The sequence below is a fragment of the Natrix helvetica genome (assembly GCF_964273705.1).
Source record: "Natrix helvetica genome assembly, chromosome: 2".
In the NCBI taxonomy this organism is placed as follows: domain Eukaryota; kingdom Metazoa; phylum Chordata; class Lepidosauria; order Squamata; family Natricidae; genus Natrix; species Natrix helvetica.
The window spans coordinates 102238917-102260031 of record NC_138552.1 but is presented as its reverse complement, the minus strand read 5'-3'; the positions used below and the strand labels follow the sequence as shown (position 1 = coordinate 102260031).

Sequence of the window (21115 nt, the reverse complement as noted above, 5' to 3'; positions counted from 1 at the left end):
TACTTTTTTCCAGGATAACCCTTAAAAAACTATTACAACTGGTTTATCGTTATAGAATTTGTAAGTACAGTATTCTGAATACAAATTTAAAAGTTATTTAAATTAGGTGATCTGCTAAACACCTAAATTTCACAGCGCTGTCTAACATATATGTACAGCAGAGGTCCCTAACCCCTGATCCATGGACCAGCACCAGTCCGTGGCCCGGCACCAGTCCGTGGCATGCCATAAACCGGTGAAGCCGCCATTAGCAAATGCAAGCAGCATGGGAAACCACACCCCTTCTAGTCTGCAGAAGAACCTCTCTCTACAAAACCAGTCCCTAGTACCTAAAAGGTTGGGGGACACTGATGTATAGTATATTTACCAATGTAGTATGACTGTATTATTATCATTTATCCTTCTTATTATCTTCTTTACTCCTCCCCTATTGGGGAAGAAGAGAAGGAGGAGAGAGGAGGAGGAGGAGGGGAGAGGAGGAAGAAGAGGAAGAGGAAGAGGAGGAGGAGGAGGAGGAGGAAGAAGAAGAAGAAGGAGAAGGAGAAGGAGAAGGAGAAGGAGAAGGAGAAGGAGAAGGAGAAGGAGAAGGAGAAGGAGAAGGAGAAGGAGAAGGAGAAGAAGAAGAAGAATCTGTTGCTTTGCATGTACAATGAAAACTTCTGTATCAGAGACAAATTCCTTGTCTGTCTAATCATAAGTATTCTAATTTTAATTCTTATACACAACAAGCATAAGTTCTCCGTTCAGTGGTGAATGCCATGAAACACAAAGGAATATGTTTCATTGACAGACACAATTCCAATGCAAAGGAGAATACAGGTTTTCCTTTGAATTTTTTTTCCAGTAAGTCTTTGGACTTTCTTTAAAGATTAAAAAAAACACTCATACATTTTCTTTTCATAGATAAACATAGATCAAAATCAGGGGAAAAGGAATTAACAGTGAAATTACGCTATGCTGACTAGTAGCATAATCCAATCTCTTTGGAGTTTACCTTCACAGCGAAATGCTGGACTTTCCAACTGCTTTCTGCACACAGAACAGAATTTTCTCTTGTAATGTCCTATGGGTCCTAAACAATGTGCAACTGGAACCTGCAGGGGGAAAAGGTATGAATTAACTACATATTGCACAGTGGTTTATGTTGCACTTACATTTTAATTGCTATGCATTTGGTTAATGCCCAATCAGAAGCCAAGGCTCCATTTTTCCATCAGCATATAACCACAACATTCAGAAGGAGAACAAAAATCTATGTGGTTGCTAACAGCCAATATCAACTTGAGGACATATAACCAACCAATTACTATATTAATTTCTTCTCATTAAGAAACATGATTATGTTTATTGTTGGAAACATTAAAAATATGAACTATGCATCATTAACAAATCCTATTTATCACACAAGCTGATTGATCAGAAACCAAGTAAGAAACTTGGAACTATAAATCAATACTGATAAATCCCTTGACAAAAATTAAGGAAATTCAGTAGAAAAAGTCCAGAATTAAGGCAACCTCAAATTCAATCAAATTCCATAGCCAGGGATTTTAGAAACTGAGGTTACTGCTTTGGCAAATAAATACCCCACAATCATTCACCGGGTGGAGATCTTATACAACCTTCTCCGCAAAGGTTTTATGCAAGTGGGATTCTTTCTGGACTGATTTGACTTCTCATGTGTTTTCTGACTGTCCGCAATGGCAATTATACTGAAAATTGGGAGATATCCCTGCCATTTTGTGTATGTACTCATCACTTACTCTCAAAATGTAAATTTATCCTTGGCTGAAAAATGTTACCAAGTTGCCTTAAGTCAAAATTTTGCATGATATTATTAATGTAATGAGATATATCTATAATTGAGGCATCTGTTTTAATTTCCAATTTCTTGACTTGGGTCAACATCAGAAGTGGTATTCAGCAGGTTCTGACCAGTTCTGGAGAACCAGTAGAGGAAATTTTGAGTAGTTCGGCAAACCGATAAATATCACCTCTGGCCCGCCTCCTCTGCCTCCCGAGTCCCAGCTGATCGGGAGGAAATGAGGATTTTGCAGTAACCTTTCCCTGGAGTGGGGAGGGAATGGAGATTTTACAGAATTTTTCCCCTGCCACGCCCACCAAGCCATGCCACACCCACCAAGCCTCACCCACAGAACTGGTAGTAAAAACATTTGAACCCAACCACTGATCAACATAATCCTATGTTCACCTTAATTTTGCTTTTAAACCAGCTAATTTGGCAGTCACTTGAGGTGAGATGGATAATGTAGAAATTTAATACATAAATAAATATTTTTTTTATTCCTGGATTTTAAAGTAGAACATTCTGGAATAAGATTGTATGTTGAAGACAGCATTTGTAGATTTGCTATACAGCCTTTATAAATATTTAATAACGACATTACTAGTGTTGGCACTTGGTATATTTTGAGATGACGGGCTATGTACTGATTTCTTCCCTTATTAGAATTGCATTCTGCTTTCCTCCAAGCTGTACAAAATAGCCCACACAGTTTTAGTACCCACTGTTACTTGCATAATGTTTTGTGAGGTTGGTGAGGCCTAAGGTCAATCAGTGAGTCATAGAAATTGTCTAATGTATGAAGCAACTATATATACCATAAGGAGAGAGGAATGCAAACTGCTTTAGGAAATGCCAATCTTATCATTAAGGGCAGCTTCCTACCTACTAAACATTTCTTTTTCACATAGTTCATCAAACTATCAAAAATTAACTAAAACATCACAAAACAAAGTAACAGCAGGCCAATGGCAAGCAAAGGGTACTTATTCTTTCTGATGGTCAATGTACCGTACATTAAATAAAGGAATTATATGGCGTAGAGAAAACATTCGGGGGATGCAATTCAAATTATTCACCGAATGCCACAGAGCAAAAAGACCAATGACAACGGTTTGATTTGATACAGTAAATGAGAAGTATTTTCTGTCTACCATTGCGATCTAGAGCCCGGCAGCTGAAATATAGGACAAGGGTGAAAGCAACTGAATGAAAATAGGTGGTAAAACAATTTACTGAGCCTCTTCTGTGCATTAAGAATCAGAAAAAGCTATATTAGTGGTTCATTTATTTCTTTATTGCTTCAATTTACACACCTCTCCATTCCCCAGGACTCTAAACTGCTTACAAGGCATTACGTACAATAGAGGTAAAACTGGAAGAAGAATAACAAATCACCATCAATCCTGACCACTAAGGGGAAAAAATGTTTTTCAATCAGTTCTAAATGCCTTCTTGAAGAACTGTTTCTTCAAGATTCCATAATTTTGAAAATGTAACAGGGAGTGGGTAGCTCAGATATCCAGAGACAAGCTGTTCCAAAGGAGGGGGGGCATCACCAAGAAAGCAAAGTCAATGGGGAATCCGGATTCACTTAACAACTGTGTTACTAATTTAATAATTGTAGTCATTCACTTAACAAATGTAACAAGAAAAGTCGTAAAATGGGGCAAAATCCACTTAACAAATTTGTCACTTACCTCTGGGCTCAATTGTGGCCACAAGTCTATGATTACTTGTAGTATCAAAAGTAGCTGGGAGGGCCAAAATAAGAACACACACACACAACACCATTCCCGCTCCCATCAGAGATCATCCTAGAGTGCAAATAATGTGTCCTCAGTCCCATACCTCAGCCTGAATCTTGACTGGAAGACATCCAGAGAATCTGCTTCTGCAATTCTCTGAAGCTGCTGTACAATCAACTTCTCCATCAACTTCCCCAAAAAGGGAAAGTTGGAAATTGGATGACAATTGTCCAAGATCATCAGATGATCCTGGACAATTGTCGTTTGAGGGAGAAGATGGTTGTTTGAGGAACAGGCAGCCCACTGCTTCCTCTAGAGATGGCAGGACCACACTTTATCACTGCCAAGACCCAATGTTACCTCCTGGAAGCCTTAGCCAACCTCATGGAATATGGATTTTAAACAAAGATGGCAAAGCTAACAGTTGCACAAATCTTGACCACTTTATCAGGTTCAACAGGAACAAAACTGCTCCCTAATAACCAAGTCACCTCCACAGGACTGCTTGAAGACCAAGAAGTTTAACGTGGTACAAATCTAATTGGCTTTCAGATACCTTGCCAATTCCTCAGTGAGCTTGTAGGTAGACATAACAGCTACCTCCTACCAGGAAGAGTCAGATCACTTGAAAAAAGACCACCAGGTAGATATTTGTGGACACAATAAGGGCAAAGAAATACTGATATTTTGCTGCTCTTTCCAACACAAAGAAGGTCTTATTTTCTTTTGTCCCACGAAATATGGCCTTGGGCTTATTATAGGAGAGAGCTTATTATTTTCTGAGGCAAGTGAGAAGCGAGGCGCACCTTTTACCTTTCCAGCTCCGTCGCGTTCCTGGCCATTGTGCTCAGGGAAGCGGCTGGTAAAAAAAAACGCTTCTCGCGAGTTCAATCAAACTTCTTGAAGTCATGAAAAGGGTTCTTTTTTTACCAATGCCCTCTCATTCCAGGCAGCCACTAACTAGTTTGGACCATTCAACAGATCTTCAAGAACAACCAAGGTTCCTTCTGGAAACCAATTAGGGTTATCAGACGCTCGGGACAGACCAATTTCATATTTCCCACTTCCCTGCATTGGAAAGAACTGCAGGGCCATCAGAATGTGTTCTCGCTTAATCTATTTTTCCTTCTTTTAACAACCCTGCAATCTTTTGCATCGGGGTGGAGTCCTAGCAACTGAATGGAGCTGCGTGTTGTATTATTGATATAAAGAGAGTGGTGATAACAAATGCACAATGGAGCCATAGTTCTACTGCTGAAATCTGGAACTTCTTTTTCTTTGATAAATGAACGAGTAAATCAATAACTGGTAACCTTTCACCAAGGGGGAGGAATCATATCAGATCTATACACCTACAATTATTCTGTAAGAGCTATCCCATTTCCAGGAATTCCAGGATGACACCAAGCTGGCAGGAATAGCCAACACTCCAGAAGATAGGCTTAAGATACAGAAGGATCTTGACAAACTTGAACATTGGGCACTATCTAATAAAATGAAATTCAATGGTGAAAAGAGTAAGGTTCTACATTTAGGCAACAAAAACGGAATGCACAGGTACAGTATAGGTGGTACCTTGCTCAATAGTAGTAACTGTGAGAGGGATCTTGGAGTCCTAGTGGACAACCATTTAAATATGAGCCAGCAGTGTGCAGCAGCTGCCAAAAAAGCCAACACAGTTCTAGGCTGTATAAACAGAGGGATAGAATCAAGATCACGTGAAGTGTTAATACCACTTTATAATGCCTTGGTAAGGCCACACTTGGAATACTGCATTCAGTTCTGGTCGCCACGATGTAGAAAAGATGTGGAGACTCTAGAAAGAGTGCAGAGAAGAGCAACAAAGATGATTAGGGGACTGGAGACTAAAACATATGAAGAACGGTTGCAGGAACTGGGTATGTTTAGCTTAAGAGAAAGAAGGACTAGGGGAGACATGATAGCAGTGTTCCAATATCTCAGGGGTTGCCACAAAGAAGAGGGAGTCAAACTATTTTCCAAAGCACCTGAGGGTAGAACAAGAAGCAATGGGTGAAACTAATCAAGGAGAGAAGCAACTTAGAACTGAGGAGAAATTTCCTGACAGTTAGAACAATTAATCAGTGGAACAGCTTGCCTCCAGAAGTTGTGAATGCCCCAACACTGGAAGTCTTTAAGAAGATGTTGGATAGCCATTTGCCTGAAATGGTATAGGGTTTCCTGCCTAGGCAGGGGGTTGGACTAGAAGACCTCCAAGGTCCCTTCCAACTCTACTACTATTGTATTGTATTGTATTGAAAGCCTAAGATCCATCATCCTCATTCACTAGACTGTGGCCAAAAGGCTTATGAATTTTGCAGCCTCACATTATTTGATGGGCCCTGTCTAATTCCCTTCAGGTGAAACAAGAAAAGAAGGCTGAGCTTGCTGGTAATACAAAAAGTTTTTTTTAAAACATCGGACTTGTGTTGAGGTGCAAGAGCGATGTTTTATTAACGCATTCTTTTTTTAAAAATCAGAAAAAAATTAGGAGCCTCCTTACACCACCCTGTCAAGAAAGAAATCTCCCTTTAAGGAGATACATAAATGAAGTCGCAGTTGAAGGATGTAGTTGTGCACTCCAGAAAGGCAAAAGGGCAGCAAAGAAAAATACAGCTGAGAAAGAAAGGCAGTGTCCCATTCCCAAGCAGCATATTTCCATCATTGAAGATAAGGATGGGATAGTGCCAGCTGTGCCTGACCTAATAACCCACGTATAAAAAGTCTCTCTGTTGCACAAGCATTGCAAAAGGAATATTCTCCCTATTTTACGCAATCAGATGATGCAATTACTATTGAGTAGGTTCCTTTCTCTCCAAGATGGCAATCATCAGAGCCTTCCGTTGACTCTCTTTCTTGTGAATGAAAATAGCTCTGCATTAAGATATGCATATCACCACACATTCTCAGAAAATGAGTAGAAGGATCCAGTTTTAACAGCTTCATTTAATCCCTTCTTCACCCCCTCTGCCAAATTCATCCCTCAGATTAATCTTACTTCCTTCACTCCATAAAGCCTCAATTATTCTTGTACTTAATCATCACTATAGACAAGTAGCTGCTTTAATTCTACAAGCAATATCAATTTTGGTTCTCTTTTATTACTGAAACCTCTTTCTAGAACAGAGTCTTTATAATCCATTAAGATCACTTTGCAAAGATAAGATAATGTAATCTCATCCTTGCCTTTGCATTAAAGCCATGTAATTGCCTTTAATACACTGAATCACATCCTCACACATGTACTTAATATTGGCATTTTACCGCATTATCCCAAAGTCCTTAAATAATCAAGAGAACATAAGCTAGAAGAACTTTAAAGCTTTCACTCCCATTTTAATTAAGTAGTTTATTTGATCACTCAAACCATCAAAATGCCATCCATCTTTCATTTGGTTATTGAAAGCAAAACAATTTCAATCCATATTGAAGTTGGACAAGCCAAGATGGCTTGTTTCCAAAAATTACCATTAAAATTAGCCTCTGTAAAATGATACAAAGGTTTACAGTTCATCAACATTTGAAGCAAAAAAATTCAACGTTCACGTAACTAAAGCTCTGAAAGGAGAATGATCTTAGCAACATGCTATATACCAGATGAGCATAATACAGAAGCCATATCTAATTAAGTAGGATTTTAACACAAGAAAATATCATTTGTGGGTGTGACAAGGATATTCAGCTACCGTGGGCTTGCTGTTGCCTAAAGTATGAAATATTCTCAACTTACACCATGTTCATCAAATACATTTATGATACTAATACTAATCAAGATCATTTGAAATGTTAGTACCACTTTATAATGCCTTGGTAAGACCACATTTGGAATATTGCATCCAGTTTTGGTTGCCACAACATAAAAAAGGTGTTTACAAAGAGTGCAGAGAAGAGCAACAAAGATAATTAAGGGACTGGAGGTTAAAGTATATAAAGAGTTGTTGCAGGCTTTGGATGTGTCTAGTCTAGTGAAAAGAAGACTAAGCGTGACATGATAGCAGTGTTCCAATATTTGAGGGGTTTCCACAAAGGAGAGCTTATTTTCCAAAGCACCAGAAAGCAGGACAAGAAGCAATGGATGGAAACTGGATGGAAAGCAGGACAAGAAGGAATGGATGGAAATCAAGGAGAGAAGCAACCTGGAATTAGAAGAAACTTCCTAACTGTGAGAACAATTAACCAGTGGAACAGCTTGCCTTCAGAAGTTGTGAGTGCTTCATCACTGGAGGTTTTTAAGAAGAGATTGGGCAGACATTTATCGAGAATGGTATAGGGCAGTGATGGTGAATCTTTTCAGCACCGAGAGCCCAAACCAGAATGTGTGCATGTGCGCTTGTGCGCGTGCCAGAGCCCCCAAAACCCGAAAACCAGCTGGCTGGCACGCACATGCCTGGGTTTTGGTCATTGTTATGCTGCTATTCCGGCCGTTTTGAGGCAGTTTGGCACCCACGAAGATCAGAGACCAGAAGACCAGCTGGCAACGGTGCGCGTGCTCACAGAGAGGGCTCTACATGCCAGCTCTGGCACGTTTGCCATAGGTTTGTCATCACGAACCTTGGGTGTCCTGCTTGAGCAGGGGGTTGGGCTAGAACAGTGTTTCTCAAACTTGGCGACTTTAAGTCCTGTGGACTTCAACTCCCAGAATTCCCCAGCCAGCTATGCTGGCTGGGGGATTCTGGGAGTTGAAGTCCACAGGACTTAAAGTCGCCAAGTTTGAGAAACACTGGACTAGAAGATCTGCATAATCCCTTCCAATTCTGTTATATTGTTAAAATATAAAACTGAAATGTTGTCTTGTACACTCCCAGGATATACACTACCTTGCCCCAAGTGTTTATTTACCATCCTGCAAACAATGGTTCACAAATACAGGGCCACTATACTTATATGTGCTCTACAATTTTCATACCGTAGATCTTTCCATTATATCCTTAAGCCAAGGATATAGTATGCAAAACTGAATGTTGGCCTTATGTTAAATCAGAAATAGCATAGAGAAAAATGAAAATATATATGCCTGACACACTCTGTTCAAAAGAGTTATTAGCTTTCATAGAAAAGGCGTTTTTAAAAAGTCCACAAAGCAAAAACAATAATGTGCTTTAACTCTAGAAAATGGAAGCGTTAACAGCTGTTTGGGTGGACAAAGATGCCTGTTCTATTTTCAGCTATCTTCAGCAGTTAAACTTCCTGTTTCTATTTTTGTAGGGGGTTCCCTTGCTTTTCAAATTCTCATTATGCTGACAGCTTAAACAATGACACGCATGACTGAAATGCACACGCAAACACAAAGACGCATATATATGTATGTAAGGGCTCCTAGCTAAAGTCAGCAGGAAGCTAGTTCGTACTAAACTCTTTACTCAGAACAAGGAATGGCTTAATTTGACCTAAGACTTATCTGCACAAAAACTACATATTAATCCAGTGCACAAAGAACTACCCAAGATCTAGAGCATAATTTCAACAAGCCTCATACAATTACTAACAAGAAAGAAGGCACACATTGTTGTTGTTGTTGTTAGTTGCGAAGTCGTGTCTGACCCATCGTGACTCCATGTACAACGTTCCTCCAGGCCTTCCTGTCCTCTACCATCCTCTGAAGTCCATTTAAGCTCATGCCTACTGCTTTGGTGACTCCATCCAGCCAACTCATTCTCTGTCGTCCTCGTCTTCTTTTGCCTTCAATCTTTCCCAGCATTAGGCTCTTCTCCAGTGAATGCACACTAGCATTATCTTAAAAGACTCTTAAAACAGGGAACATGTCTAATATCAATAAAAACACATAAATCTATTTGAGGTCAGAATCCTTAGAAATGTAATTCTGGCTTCAAAAAGGATTATTTCATGCTCTATAATTTCATTGTAAACAATCAACACTGGAGACTAGTAAAAGCAGCTGCAAACTAGTGAAATAAAATACCATATTAATCCATAAATGGAGTTAACATAAATATTATTTTTCGATGAGGAATGGGACCTAATGTAAACATGTACCTCTTAACCAATTATTTTTTAGAAAGACCATTATAGCACATTTTATCTCTCTGGCAATTAAAAACCAGCTTCCGTTAATTTGATTGTAAGACATTATATATAGGGATAATATAAATTTGGAATAGTTAAGCAAATCCATGTGTTATCCTATTCAAAATAGAAATATAAAGGGGCACGGTGGCTCAGTGGTTAAGATGTTGAGCTTGTTGATCAGAAAGATCAGCAGTTCGGGGGTTTGAATCCCTAACGATGCGTAACAGAATGAGCTCCCGTTACTTGTCCCAGCTTCTGCCAACCTAGCAGTTCGAAAGCATATAAAAAAATGCAAGTAGAAAAATAGGAACCATCTTTGGTAGGAAGGTAACAGTGCTCCGAGGGCCTTCGGCATTTAGTCATGCCGGCCACATGACCACAGAGATGTCTTCAGATAGTGCTGGCTCCTCAGCTTTGAAACAGAAATGAGCACTGCCCCCTACAGTCAGGAACGACTAGCACATATGTGTGAGAGGAACCTTTACCTTTACCTTAAACATTACTGAAAGCTTCCTTTGTCCTATAACAAAGTATAAAGGATATACTTTGATTTTGGAACCAAAAGCCCACAACATTTCAACAGGAGGATATAACCAAGCAACAGATAAAAGCAGAGATAGAATTCTTGCCATTATGTCATTCATTCATTTGTGTCTGTCTGTCTGTCTGTCTGTCTACAGTACTTACTAACATTTTATTTAGAATATTAATTTGTAACTACAAGCATGAATTCAATGATTACTAATAGTTGCTTTCTTTACACTGGATAAGACATCGCTTAAGAAACCAAGTGACCTTCAGCATCATAAACCCATGTAGGAATGTTGGCCTTTAAGAGACAAATAAATCATTTTAGTCATCCTTCTGCAGAAGTCATACACAAACACACACTGGGTGAGGATAATATCAATGTCTAGCACACTTGTCACGGACAGGATTTCCTAATACATTATAACCTTGGTGATACCGTTCAACATCAAAGAGCCAATCCCAAAGAGAAGAGTCATCCCATTGAAATGGTTCAGCCTAGTGCACCTAAATTCGTATCTTGGATAGAGTAAATCAATGCACTCCTAAGAAACCTGAAGAATTAAATTGGCCACTCTGGGGACTAAGTGTACATAAAAACCTGATCTCTAGCAAAGGAAGAAACAAAGTTTTAAAAGACCAAAACTCCCTATTCAATGTGTTCATCTACTCCCAGCGGTACCACTAAGCTGCTACAAAAATGTCACCCATCTTCCAATAAGAACAAGAGCTTTGTTAAGACAAATCAAACTTGCCACAGAAAGCATATGGCCAAGGAAAAACAAGAATTGGAAATGGGCCCCACAACTGGAGTGACCAGTTTCTGATAGGCAGATGAAAACTACGACCAGCAGTAGAAAGATCTACCCAAAGCCCCTCAGCTGATTGCTGTCTCATTTTTTTTCAAGAGTAAATGAAGGGTGGCTAAACCAAACATTGTAGTAATACCCGTAATAGTAATAGTTTAGTTGCCCCAGCTAAACCCCCATGTTTTACTAAACATGCTAATTCAATGGCAAAACTCAGAACTTTCAATAACCACTCAATAGCTCTTTTTTGTTTTGTTTTGTCTTGCCCGGTAGAGCAAATAGGGAAGGTTCCTGTCAAATTCTCTTTTCCAGAAATGTTGGAAAATAAAAATAGAAACCTAACACAAAAGCTCAAGTGCAGCTATATACAGGTAGTCCTTGACTTTCAGCGACAACTGATTCAATACAATACAATACAATACAATACAATACAATACAATACAATACAATACAATACTAGAGTTGGAAGGGACCTTGGAGGTCTTCTAGTCCAACCCCCTGCCTAGGCAGGAAACCCTATACCGTTTCAGACAAATAGCTATCCAACATCTTCTTAAAGACTTCCAGTGTTGGGGCATTCACAACTTCTGGAGGCAAGCTGTTCCACTGATTAATTGTTCTCACTGTCAGGAAATTTCTCCTCATTCATGTTGCTAAGGGAAACATTTGTTAAGTGTGTTTGTCCTATTTTATAACTTTTCTTGCCACAGTTGTTAAGTGAATCACTGCAGTTAGTAACAGGGCTGTTAAATGAATCTGGCTTCCCCATTGACTTTGCTTGTCAGAAGATCGCAAAAGATGATCACATGACCCCGGGACACTGCAACCATCATAAATATGAACCCATTGCCAAGCATCTGAATTTTAATCATGTGACCATGGGGATGCTACAATGGTTGTAAGTGTGAAAAATGGTCATAAGTCACTTTTTCGGTATATTCACTTAGAATGGTCACTAAATGAACTGTTGTAAGTTGAGGACTACCTGTACTGAATACCAACGAAGGTGGTGCAAAGAAGGGGAATGTCCACTCAAGCATTAAAACATCTCTTCTTACTCTAAATAAGGCTAAAAAATAATTATGCTTTCTTCTCATATTTGAGAGAGAAAAAACCCTCCTTAACAAAACATTATTGTTATCCAAGGCCTTAGACTTTAGCAAAAAGGCATTGATATAATTTTTTTCAAACTGACCATCTGCTAAACAAATATACTTCAGTTATATGAACATTTTATGGATAATAGATCATGAAAACAGTATACAAATCAGCATAAACATTCATTGTGGACCTTTAGATCATACAATACTGAAAACTAGAGCAGATTCCTCAAGGGAGTTTCTCTACCTTAGCAAGTTCAAGATATATAGAATTCAATTCCCAGAATTTCCCAGGTAGCAATGCTAGATACAGGTCAAAGTTGTAGATACAGGCTGAGAAACACAGCCTCATATTAGCATAGAATAATATTCTATTTGCATAAATAACTGAACACAAAAATATTCCAGTAATGCAACACATTATTAAATAGTTGCATAGTTGTTGAGATACATAACTTGAACATTGGGCATTATCTAATAAAATGAAATTCAATGGTGAAAATAGTAAGGTTCTACATTTAGGCAACAAAAACAAAATGCACAGGTACAGTATAGGTCAGTGGTCGGCAAGCCGCGGCTCGCGAGCCACATGCGGCTCTTTATTCACTTTAATGCGGCTCTTCTGTGTGCCGGGGGCCCGCTCCCCTCCCTCCTCTCGGGCACTTCAAAACAAGCCCCCCTTTCCCTTTTTTCTTTTCGACCCACAATGATTAGGGAGGATCCTGAAGTCGGGCGGGGACGAGAAGCGAGGAGGCAGAAAAAGAAACGGAGGCTAAGGAGCTTCCCCCCGCCCCCTCCCAGCAAAAATCTAACCGGGGAGCCAGGCGGGCAGTAGCAAATTAGCCGATCACGCCGCGTAATTTGCTACTGCCCACGCGGTGTGATCGGCTAATTTGCTACTGCCCGCCTGGCTCCCCGGTTAGATTTTTGCTGGGAGGGGGCGGGGGGAAAGCTCCTTGGCCTCCGTCTCTTTTTCTCCCTTCTCGCTTCTTGGGGCTCCACCAATGGGGGAGCAAGGCCCGCCCAGCACCAGGCTTTGGGCTAACACAGAGGTCTGCAAAGGTGGCTGTTTTAAGACTGGTGGACTTCAATTCTCAGAATTCTGGGAGTTGAAGTCCACCAGTATTAAGAGCCAATTTTGCATATGATTGATGCCCTTGGTGGACTTCAATTCTCAGAATTCTGGGAGTTGAAGTCCACAAGTCTTCAAGCTGTCAGGTTTGAAGACCCTGGGTTTTTTTTTCTAAAGGGTTAGGGGTGCAAGGGTCTTGCAACTTGACAGCTTTAAGACTTGCATGCTTCAATGCCAGAGTTCCTGAGCCAACATGACTGGAGGAGGAATTCTGGGAGTTGAAGTCCACAAGTCTTAAAGCTGTCAGGTTTGAAGACCCCTTGGGGTTTTTTTCCTAAAGGGTTAGGGATGCAAGGAGCTTGTAACTTGACAGCTTTAAGACTTGCGTGCTTCAAATGCCAGAGTTTATTGAAACTAAAAACAGTGTACCATCCTATGTATTTTCGGTTTTAAAAATGTGGCTCTCAAAATAAATTTCAATCGTGGTTTTGGCGAGATTTGGCTCAGTTGAAAAAAAAGGTTGCCCACCACTGGTATAGGTGATACCTTGCTCAACAGTAGTAACTGTGAAAGGGATCTTGGAGTCCTAGTGGACAACCATTTAAATATGAGCCAGCAGTGTGCAGCAGCTGCCAAAAAAGCCAACACAGTTCTAGGCTGCATCAACAGAGGGATAGAATCAAGATCACGTGAAGTGTTAATACCACTTTATAATGCCTTGGTAAGGCCACACTTGGAATACTGCATTCAGTTTTGGTCGCCACGATGTAGAAAAGATGTGGAGACTCTAGAAAGAGTGCAGAGAAGAGCAACAAAGATGATTAGGGGACTGGAGACTAAAACATATGAAGAACAGTTGCAGGAACTGGGTATGTCTAGTTTAATAGAAAGAAGGACTAGGGGAGACATGATAGCAGTGTTCCAATATCTCAGGGGTTGCCACAAAGAAGAGGGAGTCAAACTATTCTCCAAGGCACCTGAGGGTAGAACAAGAAGCAATGGGTGGAAACTAATCAAGGAGAGAAGCAACTTAGAACTGAGGAGAAACTTCCTGACAGTTAGAACAATGAATCAGTGGAACAGCTTGCCTCCAGAAGTTGTGAATGCCCCAACACTGGAAGTCTTTAAGAAGATGTTGGATAGCCATTTGTCTGAAACGGTATAGGATTTCTTGTCTAGGCAGGGGGTTGGCCTAGAAGACCTCCAAGGTACCTTCCAATTATGCTATTGTATTGTATTGTATTGTATTGTATTGTATTGTATTGTATTGTATTGTATTGTATTGTAATGCAAAGACATACAGTGCACACACACATATACATATACATATACATATACGTATACATATAGGCATGGTTTTAAACCAGACCTTAACATATTATAAAAAGAGTTACTATATATAACTCTGTGGATGGTATGCACATTAACAATCAAGTCCTCATTCCCTGTCCCTCTAAAGAGGAGGAAAATGAATGCAGGATTTGAAACCAATTTAACTCTCCCACAGGATCCAATTAATGGACTGTCTTGAACAGTCTATCAAAAATGAAGATAATCTAGTTTCTGAAAAACAGATGAAACAGCCAGTCAAAGTTTTTCAACCTTAGGGTAACTAAAAAAAAGTTGAATCTGTGCCAACTTTCTCAAAGCTTATTTCCTTTAGTCTTGAACAAAGTGCAGAAGAACAGCTGTGTCTTTTCTGATCTTATTTGGAAGGAGTTTTGTTTGGAAAGAACTAAGAATGATCTTGAAAACACAAGGATACAATGGCAGAATTCAACCACATGCGTTAAAAAAGTGAAAAAGTCCTGTCTCAAGCTCAGTTTTTTGACATTATTTTGAATACTCAAAATCAGGGTTTGCAACACACAGGCTAGAATTCAGGAATTAGCCAGTTACATTTGAGCTCAGGGCTAAGGCTGATCTTAGAAATATGAAACAAATATATGTTTGCTTAAGAAGTGATAGGAGCCATCTGAACATTTAATATGGAGGCCAATGAGGTGCTGCTTCATGTTCTAATAGCAGTAACTTCTAAATGAAGTTGTTAGAGAATAAAGTGGCTGGATGGAGTCACCGAAGCAGTAGGCGTGAGCTCAAATGGACTCCAGAGGATGGTAGAGGACAGGAAGGCTTGGAGGAATGTTGTCCATGAGGTTGCGATGGGTCAGACACGACTTTGCAACTAACAACAACAAAATGAAGTTGTAGAGATTTCTTTCCCAAATTCATTCTAATCTGAAAAACTAATTGGGAATTGAAAAGAGAAATCTTAACTCCTTTCCATTGAAACAATAAAACTGGACTGAAAATATAGGTCTCACCCAATCCAGGGATCAAAACTACAAAGGGGCAATTGGGGATATACTGGTATGTACAGTCAACAGTCTGCCTAAACAACTGATCCACACCAAAATGAGCTTTCTCATTTCAAGATGTTCTTCTTATCAAAATACCCAGAATGATGTCTTGTGATGTTCCAATCAAAGCTTAATCAACTGCTATGTTCACTTCAATCAACATATACCTTTTCAGGTACAAAGTTCTATTTAAATGCTATAGTTTATTAGAGTGTTTTGCAGCACTCTGAAAGCAATCCATTCACATCCATTTAAGAATAATTATAAACAAATAAAAATGGTACTGTTCCATTAATTTACCTCCTTCACAATAAATATTAGATACACTGAGAAGCAGCACTCATCCAATTGTGTTAGAGCAATTAAATAATTATCAAGGAGGGAAAGTGTTCAGCAGCACTGAAAATATTGAAGAAGAGCAGTGTACCTACAATAAAAGTTGTTTTAAAGCAGCCGTGGCATAGGTTTCAGTCAAACAAATATCACAAAGTCATGAACTGACTTTTGAATTCAACATTATTTGAGAAGGAATCCCCAAGAAGAATCATATGCATACTTATACACAAAAGTAGCCATTGAAACTTACCAATACAAGCTGCTCACAAAAAGCTTCTTAAACATCATGAGTTAGAGCCAACTTGTAACTAAGTCCAAGCAACAAAGATTAGTCATAGTATGCTAACTCCATAATTCTCTGAAAGTTGTTGACACAAAACTTATCTTATTCATGCCAACCATCTGAGTTCACAAGACTTCATTTGACCTTGAATTCCATATCCTACTTCAGAGCGACATGTTCAGGAAGATAGAGAGATGGTCCAGTTTCCATTAACATGGAGCTAAAAATTTAGTTGAAATTGATCCATTGCCAGATTTTAATCAACCTTGAAATTATAATTTAAAAAGGCAATTTATGATTTGCAATATTAAAATGGTCTAAGAATCCATCAGGAAAAATGTCTTTAACACCCTTTGTGTGCCACAGCTTCCCAAAATAGCCACTTTATATAATCTGGAATGGGATTAGAGTATATAAATAAACATTTCTCACCCACAAAATAAATTGCCATTAAGCGTTCTGTTATTTTTTTAAGTTTTAAGAACCAAGTTGACTATGCTTCAAGAAGCTAATCCACAGCTGTTCTCTACCAAAGAAGATACTTCGTTAGGAAAATATAATTAATAGGGACCACATCTTGGCTTGGAAAGCAAACAGCATTAAGTCTGGATAGTATTTGAATGGATACTAAAATAGAGCAGTTGAGAAATATCTCCGAAGAAGGTAATAACAAGCCACTTTCTTACTGTGGCCAAGATATCCATGAAGTCATTAGGAATTAAAGTTGATTTGGAGTAGCTGAGACATTTCATGATATCTTCTAGTGTTGAGGAGTCCAAAACCTTCAAAAATGTCGCAAGATTAAACCTACTATAGCCACATCACATCTACTACCATCTCAATGTTTATCAGTCTATTTTTCTTTTATATAAGTTACTGGGAGAGGATGGGTGGAGAGAGGATACGACCTCCTCAATCAAAAATATAGCTTATAAGTAGCACAATAATCAAAACAAAAAGACTACCTGTATTCATTCTAGTGATACCATTTTATCATCTAAAGATTTTCTTCAACCTTTACCACCAGACAGGAAAATAAGTTGGGATCTCAACCCATTCTTGATTTGGTTATAACACCAATTGCCACCACCAATAACTTACTCAACAAAAATCCCTATAAATAGTAGTCTAATAAATAGCAATTACATAAACTGAATGATTGGCTTGTATTCTTGTATATATGGGTATGTCAATTTGATATTAACTAATTTCATATCAGGGATTAATTCCCCGCAACAATAAATCTGTATTTTAAGGCACTATTTTTAATAGTTTGCCCTGGTACTCTAGTTCCCACAAAAGCACTAATACATAAAACATGATTTCATATATTATGCAACACAAAAAGAAAAATGCCAATTTTGGCTTAGGTTTAGGTACTAAACTAGTACGTGGCCAAACTCTATACATATACACCAAAATGTTTCTCTCCATTTTCATTTTCATCATCATGGCTTACAATGACTCGCAAGTACGACACTTCTAAAATTCCAGAATTATCAAAATTATGAATATAATTCTGGATGAATGAGGATACTTTGATTACATTTATATATCAGAAAGTAAACTTTCTATTAACATTAATTAGGGGTTCTAGTAACCAAAACTAACAATATATTTACATTAAAAATAGAAGAAATATTTCCAGGCATACAAAATATTGAAAAAATATCCTTAAATGGATATACTTTTGCAGGATACTGTTTATTTGTTTATTTATATAACTGTTTATTCAACCTTATATAACACTGATTGTATACATTAACATAGCATGTTGCCCATTTTTGTGTATAATGCTAAGCCAGGATAGTCAACCATGGCTTGTTGGGTCTCGCGGAACATAAACCATCCAACTGATCCAATTGAGGAGGGGCAAATATAATGTGGTGATTGTCTGCTTCATAAACAAGTTGTGATAATTAAAGGAACATTTATTGTGATTGTTTTCATTAACATGACAGCCAAAAAGAAGTGAAAAGAAAAGGTTTTTCGTAAGAATGAGATGAGATGAATGGGATAGTATGGGTGTGTTGTTATCAAGAGTCAAAGGGCAAAATGTGTCATGGAGCACTTATCACAGCATTTATCAGGAAGAACTTAAACAAAATGTGGCTTTTCTCAGATATGTTTATTAGCTGTGCAAGGCAAATTTGTGTGAGCCCAGGAAACATAGCACCTCCACCCCCTATTTCCACAACAGCAACTCTATGAAATAGTTGCGCTGGAGAAAGTGGCTGACTCAAAGTCACCCACAGTCAGCTTCTTGTGGCTGATGATAGACTAGAACCTGAATCTCTCATGCACCAGCTGTCCAGTTACACCCCACTGAATAGTTAGCTTTTCCCAAAGCATGAGCAACTTACCCTTACAAGACTTGGAGCGACAGATGAGCAAGGTATCTTCACATACTTCAGGCACTTCTCATGAGACATAAAATTGCAAACTGTGGAAAACAAATATACATGTCAATTTGTATTAAGAAACAGACAAAGGTCCCACTTAGCCCATTCATTACCATTCAATAATGTGTTGTATGAATTAATACATTATTTTACCAGTATTGATTCTCCTGCCAATTAGCTTTATTGGCTGATACTTAGTTCAGGTAATATGAAACATGGAGAAAAGCTTATTATTATCTTTACTCAATGAATAAAAATCCATGAAATATCCTTGGAAGAATTATGGCCTTTCCACATGGAAAAACTGTTTCAACTCCTTGATTCTTTAAATTAATTTTCTATATAATTAGTTGCACACCCATGCTTCGCTATGGAACTATGTGATCGGGCTTGATAAATTGACATTTAAATTTGGAAATTAATGAGTAGTTTATAGAGGCACTGTATTATTTCATTAGAGACGGTAAACTAAGTTTCTGTTACAGATTAAGACATTATTGTAAGTCTAACTATTATAAAATAGATGGGTTTAAGCCCTTTAATCCCACCAGCACCCAGTTGCAACTGGCAGTTGGAATAGAACAGTGGGGAGAGGGAGTAGAATGTCTAACTCCTTAGCATCAGAGTGTTAATATAATACTGTATAAGAAATACTAATGATCTGATGGTCATTTCGACAAATCCTTTCTTAGCGAGCACCTAGAAGCCAAGAGAAACATACATGCCAAATTTCAGGTTTGTAGGCTTTACAGTTTTGGAGATTTTGTGATGATGTGCGAGTGGCATTTCGCTTTTATATATAGAGATTTTTTTCTGATACCCATGAACCAGAGGTATACATAATTTTCAAGTACACCATTGTTTCAAGATTAGAATTATAATCTTGAATGTTTTATTTTCGGTTTCTTTTTCTAAACTGACCTTGACTCCATCTCTCACAGCATTCTATGCTCTTCAAACTACGAGTAAAAGAGATAATATATGTGGCAATATAAACTCAAATTACGCAGATGAAAACTCAATCTCTCCAAATTTCCAGCAGGTTTGTTTTACAACTGTGAGTATGGACATAAATAGAAAATAAAGAGCAATATAAACGTAACTTGTCTCATTACACAAAACTAACCTTAAGAAGCCAATTTTCTGGTTATAAAAATAAAGCAGACCTTTTAAATAAACTATGTGTCTTGATATCTTTATACCATGTTTCCTCAAAAGTAAGACATGGTCTTATTTTCTTTTGACGCTCAAAATAAGCACTTGGACTTATTTTCGGGGAGATCTCGTTATTTTTGATGTGCAGGAGGTGGCAAGCATGATCACCTCATGGCTGCTGCTGTGTTGCAATATTTTCAGGAAGGCCTTATTTTAGCACATGTGCTCAAAAGCCCAATTGGGCTTATTATCTGGGCAGGTCTTATTTTCAGGGAAACAGGGTATTAAGTTTGCATTTTGCTTAAAGGATCTCATTCTGTGATCTGCATATAAGGTCTTGAAATTATCAGCTACTAGATAGAGAGGCTTTTTTCCTGATTTGTAGATGTTAAGGTGAAGTACTGGAACAGTTAATTTTTCCTTTCCAATTTGTTTTACGTCATGCTGATTAAATTCTCTGCCAGCTAAAGTAACAAGCAAAAAGAGGATAACATAAAGTTTTGTAAAAGTGTTTGGTTCGGGTAATCACTTGAAAACTCTGAAATGTAATTCAAGAAAGCCAAAAGTAGAATAGAGGAAAAGGTATTAAAGTCTTAAAATGCATAGATGTTATTCTTTGCTGGAACACTTTAAACCAAGGGGTTTTAAATTCTTACAGGATGCAGAACCTGTTCATTTAAAAAAAAGATCTGGAATCCCTGGTTCAAGAGGGGTGAGGCTTCCGACTTTCTCCATTAGAAGCTAAGAGTTGAAAAATCCTATTCCAAAGTTGATTTCATAAAAAGGGTTGCTATGGAACAGGAATAATTTGGCAATCAAAAAGGGCAAATTTCAAAGCTTGCTATATCCAAAAGAATAGTTTTGTAAATGTCAAAACAAAGACTAATATTTTTGTCTGGCTTAGGAAATAAGTCTGAAATGAACACAACTTATTTTGAAATGTTTGGAAAAGCAAGTTTACAATACTTTATAAATGTGCCATTTTAAGTATAAATTTACTCATTGTTTAATTATTAGCATGATTTTGACTGAAGTTCAGAATCAAGATCCTTTTCTGAGACCTACCTCTCACAGTTATTAATGAGCAACAGGCTACTTTTCTATACATGATGGTGAACCTATGGCATGCAGGTGGCACGCAGAGCCCTCTCTACGGGCATGCCAGCCTTGGCCCATTCCAGCCTGCATGCGAACGCGCCTCCTGCCAGCCAACTGGTCTTTGGGTCTCTGCCACACATGTGCGGAGAGCATGTGGGGGTCATGTGCATGCATGCATGGGGGGAAGGGCACATGCATGGGAGATGCTCGCATTGCATTTTGGGGTCTCGTACAGCACCCCGTGCCACATTTTGGGCCTGGAAAGCCTCCTGCACCAACCTGGAAGCAAAAAAGGGGCAAAGGGGGTTTCGGCGGATGTGTGGAGGGGGTCACGGGAGGGGATGTCATGCGCACATTGCATTATGGGTGTGGTGT

The 21115-nt window shown here is 38.6% G+C and overlaps 1 protein-coding gene across 1 annotated transcript in view; it reads right to left on the bottom strand.

Moving 5' to 3' along the window:
- The window catches only part of DGKQ (diacylglycerol kinase theta), a 94343-nt gene that overhangs the window by 53712 nt on the left and 19516 nt on the right, over positions 1-21115 (bottom strand). Inside the window, exons 2-3 of the mRNA XM_081943028.1 lie at positions 18449-18528; positions 995-1094 (exon numbers count right to left, since the gene is read on the bottom strand). Of these exons, the coding sequence (XP_081799154.1) occupies positions 995-1094; positions 18449-18528 (180 nt within the window). The remainder of the gene's footprint in view (positions 1-994; positions 1095-18448; positions 18529-21115) is intronic.